The 18,016-nt window shown below is 46.5% G+C and overlaps 1 protein-coding gene across 1 annotated transcript in view; it reads right to left on the bottom strand.

Annotated features, from left to right (window-relative positions):
* dnah12 (dynein, axonemal, heavy chain 12) overlaps positions 1–18,016 on the bottom strand; it is a 475,562-nt gene that overhangs the window by 255,285 nt on the left and 202,261 nt on the right. Inside the window, exons 31-32 of the mRNA XM_072472436.1 lie at positions 6,500–6,683; positions 5,650–5,790 (exon numbers count right to left, since the gene is read on the bottom strand). Coding sequence (XP_072328537.1) covers positions 5,650–5,790; positions 6,500–6,683 — 325 coding nt within the window. The remainder of the gene's footprint in view (positions 1–5,649; positions 5,791–6,499; positions 6,684–18,016) is intronic.

Raw genomic sequence — 18,016 nt, 5'->3', positions numbered from 1 at the left:
TGAGAGGGTCCTTGATGGGGTACTCCTGGCCGTGGCAACCTTTCCTTGACTTTCTAGGGGAGCAGTAAGTGTCAGCAGCAGAATCCTGGGGGAGGGGGGGGGGACTGTTGATATAATGTGAGTTGGGCATGGAGACAAAACCCACCTTGTTCTGTTTAAAAAAAAAAGAAAATTTTAATTCTGTTTTGGAATTAGTTTTATTGTAAGCTTTGGGCTATGCTTAGTGTTATTTTTTTAAATTATCATCTGTAATTCTATTTTTGTTATGTAAAAACGCTGATTGGAAAAACTTTAATAAAACATTTATTAGAAAAAAAAGAACCCCTCATCCATTTCCCCGGGACAAACCGATGGTTCTCCCGTATCGGGGACCACACCAAAGCCCCCACTTCCCCCCTGAGGCGTCTCCATTGCCCCCAGATTTTGAGGGTCGCCACTATCACTGGGCTCGTGGTGTACCTCATCGGAGGAAGGGCAGCGGTGCCGTCACCAGCGCCCCCAGGCTCGTGCCCACACAGGACGCCATCTCCAGCCTCTTCCACGCCGCCCCCTCCCCCTCCATTACCCACTTACATATCATCGCCACGTTGGCAGCCCAATAGTACCGACATAAGTTTGGCAACGCTAACCCCCCCTGTCCCTGCTCCGCTCCAAGAACACCCTTCTCACCCTTGGTCTTCTTCGCCCATTCAAACCCCATAATACTTCTGTTAACCCGCTTAAAGAAGGCCTTAGTGATCAGGATGGGGAGGCACTGAAACAAAAACAAAAACTTCGGGAGTACCGTCATTTTAACCGACTGCACCCTACTCGCCAGTGGGAGCGGCAGCATATCCCACCTTTTGAACATCTCCATTTGCTCCACCAGCCTCGTTAAGTTGAGCTTATGTAGGGCCCACTAGCTCCTAGCCACCTGAACCCCCAGGTATCTAAAACTTCTTTCTGCCCTTTTTAGCAGAAGCTCACCAATCCCCCTTTCCTGGTCTCCCGGGTGCACCATGAACAGCTCGCTCTTCCCCATGTTGAGCTTATACCCGGAGAAATCCCCAAACTCCCTAAGGATCCGCATCACCTCCGGCATTCCCCCCACCGGGTCTGCCACATACAATAGCAGATCGTCCGCATACAACGATACCCGGTGTTCCTCCCCCCCCCCCCCCCCCCCCGCCCCCCCCCCCCCCCCCCCCCCCCCCAACCCCTCCAGTTCCTAGACTCCCTCAATGCCATGGCCAGGGGCTCAATCACCAGCGCAAAGAGCAGGGGGGATAGAGGACACCCCTGCCTCGTCCTTCGGTATAGCCGGAAATATTCCGACCTCCTCCTGTTCGTGGCCACACTCGCCACCGGGGCCTCATACAGCAACCTCACCCAGCTGACGAACCCCTCCCCGAACCCAAACCTCCTCAACACCTCCCACAGGTATCTCCATTCCACCCTATCAAAGGCCCTCTCCGCATCCATAGCCGCCACTATCTCTGCCTCCCCTCCTTCGCCGGCATCATAATTACATTCAGGAGCCTACGTACATTGGTATTCAACTGCCTCCCTTGCACAAAACCTGTCTGATCCTTGTGTATGACTCCCGGAACACAGTCCTCAATCCTCATGGCCAATACCTTTGCTAGCAGTTTCGCATCCACATTAAGGAGTGAAATCGGTCGATACGATCCGCACTGTACAGGGTCCTTGTCCCGCTTCAGAATGAGAGAAATCAGCGCCCTAGACATCATCGGGGGCAGGACCCTCCCCTCCCTTGCCTCGTTGAAAGTCGTTACCAGCAGCGGGCCCAACAGGTCCACTTACTTCCTATAGAATTCCACCGGGAACCCATCTGGCCCCGGTGCCTTCCCTGCCTGCATACTCCCCAGTCCCTTGACCAGTTCCTCCAACCCAACTGGCGCCCCCAGCCCCGCCACCTGCCCCTCCTCTACCCTCGGGAACCTCAGCCGGTCCAGAAAGCGACCCATCCCCCCCTCCTCTGATGGGGGCTCAGACCAATACAGTCCCTCGTAAAAGTCCCTGAAGACCCCATTAATACCCACCGCACTTCGCACCGTGCTCCCCCCTCCATCCCTAACTCCCCCTATCTCCCTCGCTGCCACCCGCTTCCGAAGCTGGTGTGCCAGCATCCAGCTAGCCTTCTCTCCGTACTCGTACACCGTCCCTTGCGCCTTCCTCCACTGCACCTCCGCCTTCCTGGTGGTCAACAGGTCGAACTCGGCCTGGAGGCTCCATCGCTCCTTGAGTAGTCCCTCCTCGGGGACCTCTGAATACCTCCTATCCACCCTTACCATCTCCCCCACTAGCCTCTCCCTCTCCCTCCTCTCCTTCCCCTCTCTGTGGGCCCTAATGGAGATCAACACACCCCTGATCACCGCCTTCAGCACCTCCCAGACCATCCCTACCTGCACCTCCGCATTATCATTGGCCTCCAGGTACCTTTCTATACACCCCCGGACCCGCCCGCTCACGTCCTCGTCCGTCAACAACCCCACCTCCAGGCGCCACAGCGGGCGCTGGTCCACCCAATGCGGGGCATGGTCAGAGATGGCTATCGCCGAATACTCCGTGTCCTCCACCCTCGGAATCAGCGCCCTGCTCATTACAAAAAAGTCAATCCGAGAGTAGGCCTTATGAACATGCAAGAAGAATGAGAATTCCCTGGCCCCCGGCCTCGCAAACCTCCACGGATCCACTCCTCCCATTTGGTCCATAAACCCCCTCAGCATCTTGGCCACCGCCGGCCTCCTGCCCGTCCTAGACCTAGAGCGATCCAATGCTTGATCCAGCACCGTGTTGAAGTCCACCCCCCCCCCATTATCAAGCCCCCTGTCTCCTAGTCCGGGATCCGGCCCAACATGCGCCGCATGGACCCCGCATCGTCCCAATTCGGGGCGTATACATTTACCAAGACCACCCGCACCCCCTGCAGCTTACCACTCACCATCACATACCTACCTCCATTGTCTGCCACGATGCTCAACGCCTCAAACGACACCCGCTTCCCCACCAAAATCGGCACCCCCCCGATTTTTTGCATCCAACCCCGAATGGAACACCTGCCCTACCCACCCCTTTCTTAGCCCTACCTGATCTGCCACCCGCAGAAGTGTTTCCTGGAGCATGACCACATCTGCCTTCAGCCCCTCCAGGTGCGCGAACACACGGGCTTGTGTGACCGGCCCGTTCAGGCCTCTTACATTCCAGGTTACACTCTATTTAATTTAATCGTTATTCAATAAATCAGTTTTGCTTCAAGTTAGAGATTGGTGGTTTCTTTATCATCAACACATCAGACCATTCTGGATCACAATGCAAAGAGTAACAACATATTACCACAAAGCGTAATATAACAGGGCCCAGGCAGGCAAGGTCCCCCTCCTGTCTTCTCCCGCTTTCGACGAAGTGTTGGACAATCCGACGCATGCACAGGATGCGGGTAGCTAGGCTCCAGTGGCCAGGGCACCCGGCCATGGCGGCCAATATGGCTGCCGGCATGTGGTGCAGGGTGGGGATTCGGCCACCTTCCGAGTTTGGTGGGGGAAGAGTTACGGTGTGTGGGATGGGGATTGGTACGAGGAGATTTCTGAAAATGGACATACTTGTTTGAAAACTGATGTAAACGTAAGTCAAACAAGCCTGAGTTAATTTGACTTAAAAGGTAACCTATGTTTAGTCAATATGATCAGATTTAATAGTGGGAATTAAATAATAGATGACCCATCATTAAGCTTTGTGTAGAACCATGACATTTACAATTATTCCAGTAAGGGATTTAAATTGTTAATTTCCAGATGAAAAGAAGCAAACCAAAAACTGCTTTCAAACAAAGGGGTTTCTTGGTGGACCCAGCAAGTCTGGATGAAGGGTAATCATATCTATTAGAGACATAAATTATTCATGTTGGTAACGACATCACAAGAACGCAATTGTTTTGTGAAAAATAAAATAAATAATTAGTTTACATTTTGGTGTGCAGCATCCCAAAGCATGTCATGTTGCCATGGAGATGGGCAGTGAGAATTACAATGAATTTTGGAGAGATGTGGCATGCCTTTGTGTTGATCAAAGAAGAAGTGAATGAATGTTCAAGATTTGAGTAAAGTATAAAGTGACTCTTGATGGGTGCAGAGTAAAAGAGGTCTAGTTTTTATACTATCAGTTTCTACAAGTTAGGGGTGCTGGCCTTCTTTAATTTTCTTATATGTACACATACAGTAAAGTTTGTTTTTGTTCAAACTGTTTTTTTGGTTAATCACCAGTGTTCACATTCTTCTTTCAATGTTTAAGGTCCCTATGGGATCGCAACAGAACTATGAAAAGGTTTTATAAAGCTTACTTTTGTAACAGTGGTCATGGTGTTGGAGAAAAATCCTGGAATTATACAAGGAAATATTGGGCTTTAAAAAAGACTAGAGTTGTATATTTTAATAAATGGACATGCACACTAAAGATGACTGAGAATGTACAACTAGCCAAATGGCTGCAGTAGGTTTCTCGAAGGACCAATAGAACACCTCCATGTCCTTCCAGACCAGGTACTTGTAAAACCATCCAAAGATTAATTGCCATTTTTGGTAAGGACAAAGGTACATAATTGTTAAGAAAGTTAATGTTCCCCAGTACTTAAACTTAGATTTGAAGCTTTAATTATTTAATAGACACACTTATTGTTTGATAGACTGCACATGTGAAGGTAAGGTAAAGTTGGCAGAGGCTGCTTTCCCTTTGAGGGGGAGAACTGATTGATGGCGATTTAACCTGAGGTTCACCATACCTCAGGCGAGGGTCAAGGTTGAGAAAGTGTCTGTGTCTGCGTGTGTGAACAATTGCAGCTGGAAAAAGAACTGAACTCTTTCTACCAAACTACAGGACACCTGGATCGAACAATCAACTATTCACCTGCAGAAGCCAACCGCACCAAAATGATCTTAACGGCGACAATGCATCATCATCTACTCCTCTCAACTCAACTCAAGCACTGTTTCGTTTAAAATTTTTAATATTTCTTATCGCTAATCCGTATGACTGTACATTGCTGTGTTTTACCATTTCGCCTTACCTTTTAGTAGTTAGTGGACTTACTCTATCTTAACTCAGAAAGCCTGGTTGAATTGGCTCCTTTGGGTCTGGAAAAGTTATCCAAGGGAAAGGGAACCTTGTTACATTGAACGTTTGTTACTACCAGTTAAGGGTGGGCTAAATAAGGACACAGAGTCAGCCATCCCTCCTCACCCGAGTTTATGCCACTTAGGGGATATTCCATCGCCTCTCCTTAACGACTCTGTCCCATCACCCTCTCTCCTCAGCGACTCTGCCCCATCACCTGTCTCTCTTTAACGACTCTGTCCCAACACCTGTCTCTCCTTAATGACTCTTCTTAAAACCTACCTTTTCTAATCGCCTGATATCGACTTCTTTGGCTCACTGTCATTTATTTCCTAATTATGTAGCTGTAAAGTCCTAGGGACTTTTCTCTATATTAAATGTACTATATAAATGCAAGTTGTTCTTTTTGTTGGATAATAAACACTCTGTGGATGTCTGATTTAATTTGGATTCATCAACTTTTCTTAAATGGTCAAGTCATAAAAATACCTAGTCCAGCAAAGAATTGGAGCAATCATTTTGGTTGAGAAACTGAGTTACCTTCTTGTTATCATCCAGAACTGTGTTCATGCTTTCAATCCACAGGGTATCAATAGGTCCATCAAATATCACCCACTTGCGCTCAGGGGTATCGGCAGATGCAAATTCTCGGAAGGTATTTGCAACTATGCCATCGGTCCACTGTAAATATTGGAAAAGTTAAGTTCAATGAAGATCAACCATAAAGCATAAATATATGTTGATTTGCTAATTTATAGGCAAAACTATTCAGATGATAAATATACAAATAAATATAAAGTTATTTGAGTAAACTGAATTAATTTTATTCATATTAGTTATATTTTTTGGCTTGAAGTTTTACTCACTTCATCACTCTCTTCAAGTCTCTATTTTTAATTGATGCCGATTTACTTAAGGAGGGTCCATGCAACCCCCCCGCCCCCCCCCCCCCCTTTCAAGCTTGCAACTATTTTTTTTTTAACTTGCTAACCCGGCACTTAGTTGTTTGCAAGTTAGAGCACTTATAAATTTCAATAAAGCATGCTACAGGACTACAGAATTCTACAGATCTCAATTCTGACCTGGTGATTAGTGCAGGAAATACTGAAAAGGAAGAAACATTTCTAATAGGTGCTGAGCATCCATTAATCAAAACTAGAAAATACTGTAGAGAAACAGAAACATCACAAAATACAAAACAATGAGGACCCCCCCCCCCCCCCCCCCCCCGCCTTTTTGATTCCTGGTGATGATTTTGAAATGTCTCCCATTTTGTTCCATTCATGACTAATTTTAAGTGGGTTGATTTCTGTTCAAACAAGGATGCAGTTGTATCTGAGTTACATACAGAAATGATCAGTTTAGAAAATAGATTCCAAAAATTACCTACCTCATGTGAAACTAGATCAAATTGTCCAAACAGTTGGCCCATGGTAATTGATTTGGGATTTACAGTTCGATAAATAACCTTTTCCTCCTCATTCAAACCACGTTCATTCATAAGTGTCAGTGTGTCTGCCAACACATGCAAAATCTTGGTCTTTCCGGCAAAAGGCTCCCCGACAAGCATGAACCTATTTTATGGAAATAGCAGAAATGATCTTTTGCTTTACACAGTAAAGTCTTAATGTTCCAGTTTCTTTTATTGGGCTCTTGTTTTTAATATGAGGTTTTAAATTCAAATCAACAAGTTTGTGATCCCATTGTAGAAGCCAGGTATTTCTAATACAACTAGTATAGTTAAAAGATAGCTGTATAAGCATAAATATTAAGCCCCAGTTTTAAATACCCATTTAAAATGAGAATTTCAGCACCCATAACCTCAGGTCATGACAAAACACATAGCTTCAACAGAGGCACATAAAGCCTGACACATGCATAAACTAATTGGAGATAAAAACAACATTTTCACTAAGCAAAATGAAAAAGCTATTGTTCTAATACATTAAGAAATGAGCTGTACCAGTAATCAGATCAAGGCCGAAGCAGGTACCATAGCAACATGAAGGCACCATTGTTCACAATGCAGATAACAGCTAAGTCAGCAGAAGACCAGTTTTTGCTGGTAAAGATTAAGCAGAATATCGCATTCCATAACATGCACAACTATTCCGACATGAAACAATTAAAACTAATGTTGCACATTGAAGCTGGACGGCTTGCCGTCAAATCAAATGTGTTTGAGTCTAACCCAAACCAATTAGGATTATATTGGGCTGTGATTAGATGACTTAAGACAGATATGAAAGGGTATAACTGAAAAAGTTTCGCCCCACCATTTTAAAGTGTTTAGTGTGTTTCTGTATGTGTGTTTTGTGTGTGTTTTTGGTGTTTTAGTTATGTTGGAGTTTAGTTTTAGATTTCCTCTCTCTCTCTCTCTCTCTTTTTCATATTTCATTTTCAGACTTTGACCTTTTAAAAGTTATTGTCGAGCTGTCTGCCTAAGCAAGAAGATAATGTCTGTGATTCTTTGAAAGCTTCAAATTGTCTACGAATTGCCTTTTAAATGACTTTCAAGTTGTAATCAATAGAAGACAAATAAAACAATTCCTATTGGCACCTGAGAAGTTTTAACTTAAATTTCTACTGAGTTCCAGTAATCGCAAAGTGCTGCTGGTAACCGAATACTAGAAATCTTTCAACTTGGTGTAGGAATACTATAAATTCCTTCAACTACCCAATTCTTTTAACAAGAAAAGACTGCTTGATACCAGCTTGGGTTGTTACCTGAAAATTGACGTAAATAATGTTTAACTTATGTCTATGATTTTATCCTTACAGCAACATCTGTCACCATAGCCACAGTGCGTACCTGGTGAGCATACCTGGTGAGCATAATGGAAGAGAAATAAACTGACCCCTGGAATTTTTGTGAGATCAGCTTGCTAATGGGATAGGCCTGAAGTGGGGAAAGTACAGTTAATTGGACAACCAATTAAACAGCTGTTCTTAAAGGGTTGATGCTCACCTGTTTTAAAAGGCAACATATAAGGCGAGATGAACGGCCAAGTCGCACCCAACTCAGTGATGCAATGTGGCCATTAAATCTCGCAAGAGGTCTCTCGCGAGATATGTGATGCCCGGAATGCCTCACGAGATCTTGCGAGGCATTGCGATCCGGATCTCACCCTCTTACATATTTAAGTGAGCAGTTGGGCTCACTTACATATGTCACCGCCCGATGCTCACAAGGCCTGGGAACGAATGCCCGTGCCTGGGAGACCTCGCCATGGCACCGGTTAGCACTGGTCCACAAAACTTGAACCAGGCCTAACAGCACTTGGGGGGTCTCTCAGACCTTGGGAGGCCACCGGGTGATCTGAAACTGGGCATGGTCCCACTGCCACTTGGACACTTTGGCATTGCCAGTCCGGAACCTTGACACTGTTGAGCTGGCAAAGCACTGCCAGAGTGCCAAGGTTGTCCGGGTGCCAAGTTGCTCATGCCAGGGTTCATGCCCAGGGGTGCCCTGCCCTTATGAGGTGGCGTGAGGGTGAACCTGAGGACGCCCTAACAGTTAAGTTGGGGTTTGTCTGGAGGCTGCGATGGGGAAGCAGAGGGGAGGTCGAGGGTTCGGGCGGCATTTCAAAATGGCACCCCAATCTCTTCCTGCCCTGGCGAGCTGATCTCGGCAGGGCATTCCCGACCAAACAGAGTCCTGTTTGATATCGGGGCCATTTCCCAGCACTGCAGGCGCTGAGAAACACCACGCTAAACGTGCCCAAAATGGGACTCTGTTTATTGGGCATTAAATCACCCATAATCACTTACACACTTCCCTTACTCTTGCAGGATAAGTTGCATATAACTGCATAAAGCAAGACCTAACCAGCAGGAGCCAGGCATGTCCTGTGCCATTAAGGAGATGGTGCTGCTCAATAATGAAATAGCCAGGTCTGAGGCCATGACCAGCAGCGAAGCAAAAATCTTAGTAGATGATGGCATGTTCCTAATTAATACATACTTCCCTACAGTCCACAATCACTTCTGATTTGCAAGCTACACATATCATAAGCCTGGATGTCTCACCTTGTGCCGTGTACCGCGTACCTGGTGCGTGGTGTTCTCACGTGTAATGGTGGTACCCATGTCGATCACGTGTAATGGTGACACCCATGTTGATCACGTGTAATGGTGGTACCCATGTCGATTACACCATTACACGTGAGAACACCACCCACCAGGTATGCGGTACATACTCGTGCGACTCGGCCAACTTTGTCTACCTCATACGCTGCAGGAAAGGATGTCCTGAAGTGTGGTACATTGGTGAGACCATGCAAACGCTGCGATAACGGATGAACGGACATCGCACGATAATCGTCAGGCAGGAATGTTCCCTTTCAGTCTGGGAACACTTCAGCAGTCAAGGGCATTCAGCCTCTGATCTTCGGGTAAGCGTTCTCCAAGGCGGCCTTCAGGACGCGCAACAACGCAGAATCGCAGAGCAGAAACTTATAGCCAAGTTCCGCACATATGAGTACGGCCTCAACCGGGACCTTGTATTCATGTTGCATTACATTCACCCCCCACCATCTGGCCTGGGCTTGCGAAATCCTACCAACTGGTCTGGCTTGAGACAATTCACGCTTTTTTAACCTGGGGTTACCTCTCTCTCTGGCTCTGTAAAGATTTAATTTCCTGCAAATGCTTGCATTCTAAGTATTATCTTGCATCTTTGACTTTGTCTATATATATATGTTTCTGGAACCTACCTCTTCATTCACCTGAGGAAGGAGCAGTGCTCTGAAAGCTAGTGATTTGAAACAAACCTACTGGACTTTAACCTGGTGTTGTAAGACTTCTTTCTACTACTATCAAGTTGCACAGAATCAAAAGAGTCTGTCACCAATCTAGCAGGGGCTATACACAAACTTTGGAGCCAATCCTTCCCAGTATTGGAACTGGCAGTCAACCTCATTAGTACACTCACAGAACCAACCATGATGCAGTGTTTGATGGCTGGTATCTCAACTTCAATTGCAGCACAAGCAGAAGGCACCCAACATCTGAATGCTGAAATTGAAGTTCTGAATAAGATCATGAAATCTCAACTTGTCACCATGATGGCACAGACTTTTTCTTTACAGCCAAAAACACCATGGCTGGGTTAGATAGGTCTTTGATTACTTATAGAATCAAGGGATAATGGGAGTTGAGGCACACGATCAACCATGATTATAGTGAATGACAGAGCAGGTTCAAGAAGCAATTTAATCTACTCATGCTTCTAATTCTTATGTTTTGATATCAGTGCTCAAAGGGACTAGCAGGATCTCCCAACAATCTATCCTCCAACAGATTACTAGGATTTCTGTGATGCTGCCCTGAGGTAGTGGCTGAGGTTCTGTTGAGCGAACCTGTTGTTCTTTCTCAGGAAGGGAGCATTTGTCTTCCTAGTGTTGCCTGTCAGCCAGCTAACCCCAACTGCTGTCACCCATATAGAGATGGTGCAGCCGAAGCAATGTCTTTTGATCCAGTGCTGCTTGAGGATATACTGTAAAGCCATCTGCAGACTCCCCCATTGAAAGTCAGCCGTCTTCCATCAGCCATGCTGCCGCAACGTGAGTAGCACTGTGAGGAGAACTCAAACTGACAACGGCATCCAAAAGTCAAGCACTAAGGGAATGCATTAAGGATGATAAGAACATTTCTGTGTGAGATGGTTTGTTTGAGAAAAGTGAGTTTGTTAGTGGTGTAGTTTATTTCAGCATTGCGGCAAACAGAACGCTGTGATGGTCAGCGATAGATGAAAGGTGTAGCCATCTCAGATGGCCATCTGCAAAGGACCACGGGAATTATGGCCAACCCAGGACTCAGACAGACTCAGAGCTTGTGTGTGTATTTGCAACCCAGATAGCAAGACACGATCGAAACCCCCGCTCGTTTGCATTCTAATGGCCCATTTCCCCAGAACAATAGTGTTTTGTTATGCTCTTGACGTAGCATAAGCTGCTTCCTTGATGTGCACTCTGACAAAGGAAGGTTCAGACTTGGAGATAGCTTTAACACGTTTATTGAACAATTAACAATTCTCCTACTTGGATTTGACGCTACTGTTAATCCTGCTATAGCTACTCAGACTGACGAACCAGTCTGCTACAATCCACGTGGTGGGTGTGATGTTCAATCAACCCTGTGTCTGTACTCACTGAGTGTCTCCACTGGAAAGAGACTGAGCATGTGTGATGTGTCCTTTTATATGGGTTGGTGTAATGCCCTCCTGTGGTAGTGTCACTTCCGTGTGTATCGTGACTGCCCATTGGTCGTGTCCTATCTTACTGATCTATTGGTTGACTGCCTGCGTGTCATGTCTCTGGTGTTCGCTCTAGTGTCTAGCTAGGTGTAGTGTATGTACATTAACCCTTTTTGTACTTAGTGATGTATATCACCACATCCCCCCTTTATTCGTGTTACATATTTTCTGTACAGTGTTAAAGAAAATTGAACAAACTTGGTAGATGAGTGATACTCTGTACAAGTTATGATAACAGTGATCATTAAACAATAAGTCCAAATCATATGCATGAGTCCAAAGTTCATTAATTTTTATGGTTGAGTGGCTTTCTTGGTTGGTTGGTGAGTTGGTGATGTTGATGGTGGCATTGCATTGTAAACGCCATCAGTGTCCCTGTGCTGAAGGAACCAAGAAGTGGTCAAATCACTTTGTTGTCGGATTTGGACTCTTTTTTTCTTTCGATGCTTGTGGTGGCAATTCTTGATGGCATCTGTCCTGAAAGCCAGGTTGCCTGTTGGTAGCGCAGCAAATGTGAATTGGTAAGATGCATCGTTCTGCCATGGCATGTCATTGTACTGAGCTGAGCAGTAACAGTGTCCCTCATTTGCAGAGTTGTACCATGTCGTACCAGTCATAGTTCCATTTGTGTTGTTTTTGTCATGCTTGTTGTTGATGTTGTTGCCTTTGGTACGCTTCTTGCTATTGTCGTTGATGTTGTTGGTGTGGTGGTTGGTTTTATTACCGTGTTTGCTGCGCTCAAGGACCACGCTCTGTGGATAATACGAGTCTTCCACACAGTTACTCGTGTTAGCGTGCTTTGTGGCATCCTTGAGCGTGCCGTCACTGAGTTTGCGGCGCTCCCCATCTGGAGTCATGTCCGGCTTACTTGAATCAGCTTTGGCTTGTCGATGCTCCCCGTCTGGAGTCTGGTCTGTTTCACCTGAGTCAGTTTTGGTTTGTCGATGCTCCCCGTCTGGAGCCCTTTCTGGTTCACCTGAATCAGCTTTGGTTTCTTGATGCTCCCCATCCGGAGTCACTGCAGGTTCACTTGAGTCAGCTGGGATTTCTTGATGCTCCCCGTCCGGAGTCAAAACATTCAGGAATGCATTTGCTTGTGGAGAGGCTCGAGCGAATGAGGTTTGAAGTAACGTGGTGTCACTGGAGTCACCAGTAGTCTCACTGTGATTGTCGAGTGCCTCTGTACATTCTAGCTGAGGTCTGTCACGTTGCACATCTGGTATGGGAAGTGGGATGCCGTCGTCACTTGTCTCACATACAGTGGGTAGAGCCTCAGTGTCTTCTTGTTCACTTGAGCTGGGTAGACCATCAGAGTCTTCTTCTGGTGGCTCAAATAATCTGGGTGGACTGTCATAGTCTGCTTGCTGTACACTGGAGTGTGGTAGACTGTCAGAGTCTTCTTCTTGTTCACTGGAGCGTGGCAGACTTGCATTGTCTGCTTCTGGTTGCTCAGAGGAGGTTGCTAGACCCTCATGGTCTTGTTCATGCAAGGACTGCGCTTTGGAGTCTTGCCTTGCTTCTATCGTGGAGGCTATCCACGAGCTCGCTGTGGAGGCCTGTGTCACTCCCTCTGTGGAGTCTTGCAGCGTTCCTTGTGTGGAATCATGCATTGGTCTCTCTGTGGGAACTGTCATCACTTCTTGTTCATGCAAGGACTGCGCTCTGGAGTCTATCGTGGAGTCTGTCCACGAGCGCGCTGTGGAGGCTTGTGTCACTCGAGTCACTTCTTGTTCATGCAAGGACTGCGCTGTGGAGTCTTGCATTGCTTCTATCGTGGAGTCTGTCCACGAGCTCGTTGTGGAGGCTTAGACCCTTTCTGGTGCGTGGACCGCTCTGTGTGGAGTCGGGGACCCTTCGCGGTGCGTGGACCATTCTCTGTGCGGCAGCAGGCCGCTCTCTGTTGTCTTGTACCGCTCTCTGTCTCTTGGTGTCAGGCCGCAGCATCATTCTGCACTCACATGTCGGGATGTCGTATATGCTGGGCTGAAGATTCCCCAATCCGAAGAACTCGTCTTCGGGGTCGTCAATGTACAACACGTCTAGTTGCGGTTCGGATTTGGTACTGGGGTAGCCACCCAAGGTGAAATGTTCATCTGAGTCGTTGTCTTCTAGGACCATATCATCACGTTTTGTGACGGAGCTGGCATTGGGCTCGCGATGTCCAAAGAAGAATTCAAGGTCTGAGTCATAGTCTTCAAGGACTGTATCATCTCTTTGGGCGGTGCTAACTGCTTGTTGCAGGGTGCTGCGGAGGTTATTTTCAGCTACTGGCCGAATTTCAGGCATTATGCTGTCATTCCAGGTGAAAGAATCAGGTTTTACAGCTTTAAAAAAATGTTTCCGTGTTTTGGGACATTTCCCCTTTAAGTGGCTGTAGTCCGGGGCCTCAGACGTCATGACGCTTGTGACGGAGAGCGTAGGAAGCGATTGCACATGCGCAGATCGCTGTTCCTTTACTTGGGCCTTTTCCGCAATTGCGCATGTGCGGCTTCTCGCGCATATGGGCCTTCCCGTTCTGTGCGCTCTTCGCGCAACTGCACATGTGCAGCACCTTTTCCAAAATGGCTGCAGTTCAAAACTGCCATTCGTTACTGCAAGCCTACCTCGCGGTGAGTTTTGGCGCCTCTTTTATCTTTTCTTCTTGTATGTTCCTCGCAGAATTCTTGGAATTTGTCCAGAACTGCCTGGAAGTTGCTCTTGTTTTGCCCCTTTGAGTATTTGAAGGTCTGGAAGATTTCAGCTACTTCTGGACCCGCGATGGTAAATAGAAGCTTTATTTTCTCTGCATCCGCCACACCATCTAAGTTGGACGCTACCAGGTAGATCTCGAATCTCTGCCTGAACCAACGCCAGTTTTCACTGAGATTGCCTTGGTACCTGAGCTGCTATGGAACCGTAATCCCGAACATCATCTTGCCTGGGTGTTGTTGCTGGTTGTCACTGTTTGCTGAGTTTTAACTATATGGATTTAAACAGTTACTCACTGGTACCATGTTTTGCTATGCTCTTGACGTAGCATAAGATGCTTCCTTGATGTGCACTCTGACAAAGGAAGGTTCAGACTTGGAGATAGCTTTAACACGTTTATTAAACAATTAACAATTCTCCTACTTGGATTTGACGCTGCTGTTAATCCTGCTATAGCTACTCAGACTGACAAACCAGTCTGCTACAATCCACGTGGTGGGTGTGACGTTCAATCAACCCTGTGTCTGTCCTCACTGAGTGTCTCCGCTGGAAAGAGACTGAGCATGTGTGATGTGTCCTTTTATATGGGTTGGTGTAATGCCCTCCTGTGGAAGTGTCACCTCTGTGTGTATTGTGACTGCCCATTGGTCGTGTCCTATCTAACTGACCTATTGGTTGACTGCCTGTGTGTCATGTCTCTGGTGTTCCCTCTAGTGGCTAGCTAGGAGTAGTGTATGTACATTAACCCTTTGTGTACTTACAGTGATGTATATCACCACAAATAGGACTGCACTCAAGAAACCGATACAGATACAGACTAAGCGGCGCCACTTCCTTTACTCAGGGAGCCCAAACAGCCAAGGTCAATTACCGCTAAGGACACGCCCAGCCATTAAGGCACCTGCCCCTTTATTGGCCAAAATCGAAGGCAGTGATCGAAGCCTGCCGAATTATTTGATCCAAGTTAAGGACCGACCCAAAGAGCGCGAAATCCCAGAGGGATAAGAAGAGAAACAGCCATGTGCTCTGTCTCTCTTGGATCCAGCCTATGCCAACCCAAGTGCAGCATAACAATCAGACAGACAAGTTCAAGACCAACGATCGCTACCAGACGATGAGCCCAGCAGAAACAGAGTCACTTCTTTCACCCAGCCACGCAAGATCCGGACATAGGCCTTGTCCATCTGCATAGAGCCGGTTGCCCTGTAGTTAAGTGTAGGTTATTGCTGTTGTTAGGTGTAGTTTAACTTGTAGTGTTTTCTATTGCATGTCGAAGTAATCCTTGTGTGTAAATAAACCATCTTTGAACTTGAACTGACTAACTGGTTGTGTGGTCCTTTGATCGATATCCAGTAAAGCCTTGTGGTGGTATCATTTGATAACTGGCGACTCTAAAGAGCATCATTATTAATTGGCAACATTATTGGTGCCGATTTGGCAACAAAGGTAAGGTGGTAGAACGGGGATTTGGATTTGCGTTCACATCATTAGAGGATACTTTGGACAGCTTGGTCAATAAGGGAATGGGTTTTCTGCCTTCTCTTTTCTCCTCCTTCTTCTGCCCTGTTTCCCTGATGGCAAAGGCTGCGCCCCACATGATGGCAACATTATACATGTGTCAGCAGACTCCAAGAAATCACTCTAGTAGCAGAACCTTTGCTGGTTCTAGAGCGCACCTAAGACCTGCTCAATGATTTTACATCTGACAGCACAGCTCTTGCTACATGTATGCTGTGCACATGTACTTTGGATTGTAAATCAGAGTCATTAGTTAGATGGTCAGCAGATAGCTTTTGTCACCCTCTGGTTTGACATGGTAGTTCAAATACTGAGGGAACAGCAAACTTGTGCGGAATAATAGGCATCATGACTGCTGCTAGGATACGTTCAACTGCATGATGTGCTGTGCATGCTTACACATCACTGCAGATTTAGGGAGTGGAACTCTTTATGGTTCAGATGGATTTCTGCATCTCGGAGAAGCTGGTTATCCTGGGAAAGCTGTGTGCACACTCTGTCTGCTTCTCTCTGGTCAGAATAAACAGAATATACACCCTTCTCCTATAGTGTCAGTCATCTCCCTAATGCAGCAGTGGCTAGCAAACTGGGAGATGTTATACATGTTGCATGCTCCAATCTGGAAGTATCTTGACATGAAAAATTTACGGCCATGGTCACCTCCACAGCCATTTGTAGCATCAGCCTTGTCCTGCTTTGAGGCTGAAAATCTGACTTCAAGATTTCAGTGGCAGTTTTCAGTGAGCACTTCCTTTGTACAGGCGCCGGAGTGTGGCGACTAGGGGGTTTTCACAGTAACGTCATTGCAGTGTTAATGTAAGCCTACTTGTGACACTAATAAAGATTTTAATTATTATATTATTATACAAACTATTTCTGGCTTAGGTTAAGTTAAGAGAAATGCAAGACTTCCGGTGGCGGTGATGCAACAGTCTCATGAAAGGTGGCTCTTCGTTGGGAACTTCAAATTAGGCCCTTTTTACCCCTAAACTGGACATGGTCAAAACAAAAAAAACACACACCCTTAGCCTAAACTAAAAACCACTGAAGAAATGCCCTCAAGCCAGCCACAGAGCTGGAAAAATAATAAGAGCAGCAAGTGTCAGGGAAGGAAGATCCAGACCTCAGACAGGCGGAGCAAAGCAGAGCAGAATATGGCGTATCGAGAGGGATCGTCAACACAAACGCCGGCCCACCCACCGACAGGGCAGTGAATGGAGTTCCTTACACAAGAGCTCCAAAATCACAGGGACTCCAACAAGGAGGACCTCATGTCGGCCATAGAAATCACGTTGGCCCCTTCAAAGAGGTGCTGGAAAGAACAGAGCGGAGAGTGGAGACCCAGGAGATGACAGTGCAGGAACTGGAGAAAACGGCCACAGACCAGAGCGACCTAAAGTTGCAAGGTTGGTGATGACCCAGAAAGTGCTGAAGAGGAAGGTGGAGGATCAGGAGAACAGGTCTCACCGCCAGAACTTAAGGATTGTTGGATTAACTGGGAGTACACAGAAACCTGACAGAGTAGGGCAGATGCTTGGAAAGCTGGTCGGGGGGGAAATCTTCCCCAGCCCCCAGAGGTAGACTGGGCCCACAGGTCCCTCCGGTAAAGGCCCAAAGCTGGAGAACCTCCACGGGTGATTATCGCCAAACTCCATAAATACCAGGACAAGGAGCAAATTCTCAACCGGGCAAGAAGCACGCAGTCATGTAGATGAGAGGGACATACTATCTCTATCGATCAGGACATTGGGGTGACCTGGCCAAGCGCCGGCTGAGTTCAATGGGGCCAAGGGGACTGTACTCAAGAACAAGGTGCGGAGTACTGTGTCCACTGTATCCTTGACAACTGATCATGTAGGGAAAAATACATTTGATCAGAAACCTATCAGCTCTACAGTACCCATTTCTGCACCAATTGAACCAAATCCATCACAGCAGCTTAATTCAAGCATCAGCTAAGACACACCCAGCCAGCAGAAAATAAATAGTGAGACATGGGAATAACAGAACACCTGTGAACAGCAGAAGATAGGATGGAATAATGCAAAAACAATTGTCTTTCCCTGGAGACTGAAAGGCTGTCCTCAATTAAGGATCCCATGGATCCCATGGACGAGGATGGCAGGGCTATCAAGCCTTTTGGAAGATCTTATGTGCAGGGAGATAGTATCATTTCAGATAATATATGCTCATGAAGTCTGTAAACCACATTCTTGTCACTATAAATGTAGAGGGACCGGGTAAAGAGTGACAGGCAGAAATGTAATGAAGCAAAGAGCAACCATTAAGACGGAAGTGGTTCACACAAAGTCTACGTACATTCCCACAAAGGGGAAAGGGAGGCCAAACAAAGCCAGAATTCCCTGAATGGTGAAGGAGTTAGAGATTAGGAAGAAGCAGACAAAAGGGCATATGGTAGATGTCAACTTGATAATACAAGGGAAA

The sequence above is a fragment of the Scyliorhinus torazame genome, chromosome 13 (genome assembly GCF_047496885.1).
Source record: "Scyliorhinus torazame isolate Kashiwa2021f chromosome 13, sScyTor2.1, whole genome shotgun sequence".
NCBI lineage: Eukaryota > Metazoa > Chordata > Chondrichthyes > Carcharhiniformes > Scyliorhinidae > Scyliorhinus > Scyliorhinus torazame.
This window is presented reverse-complemented; position numbering and strand designations above follow the sequence as displayed.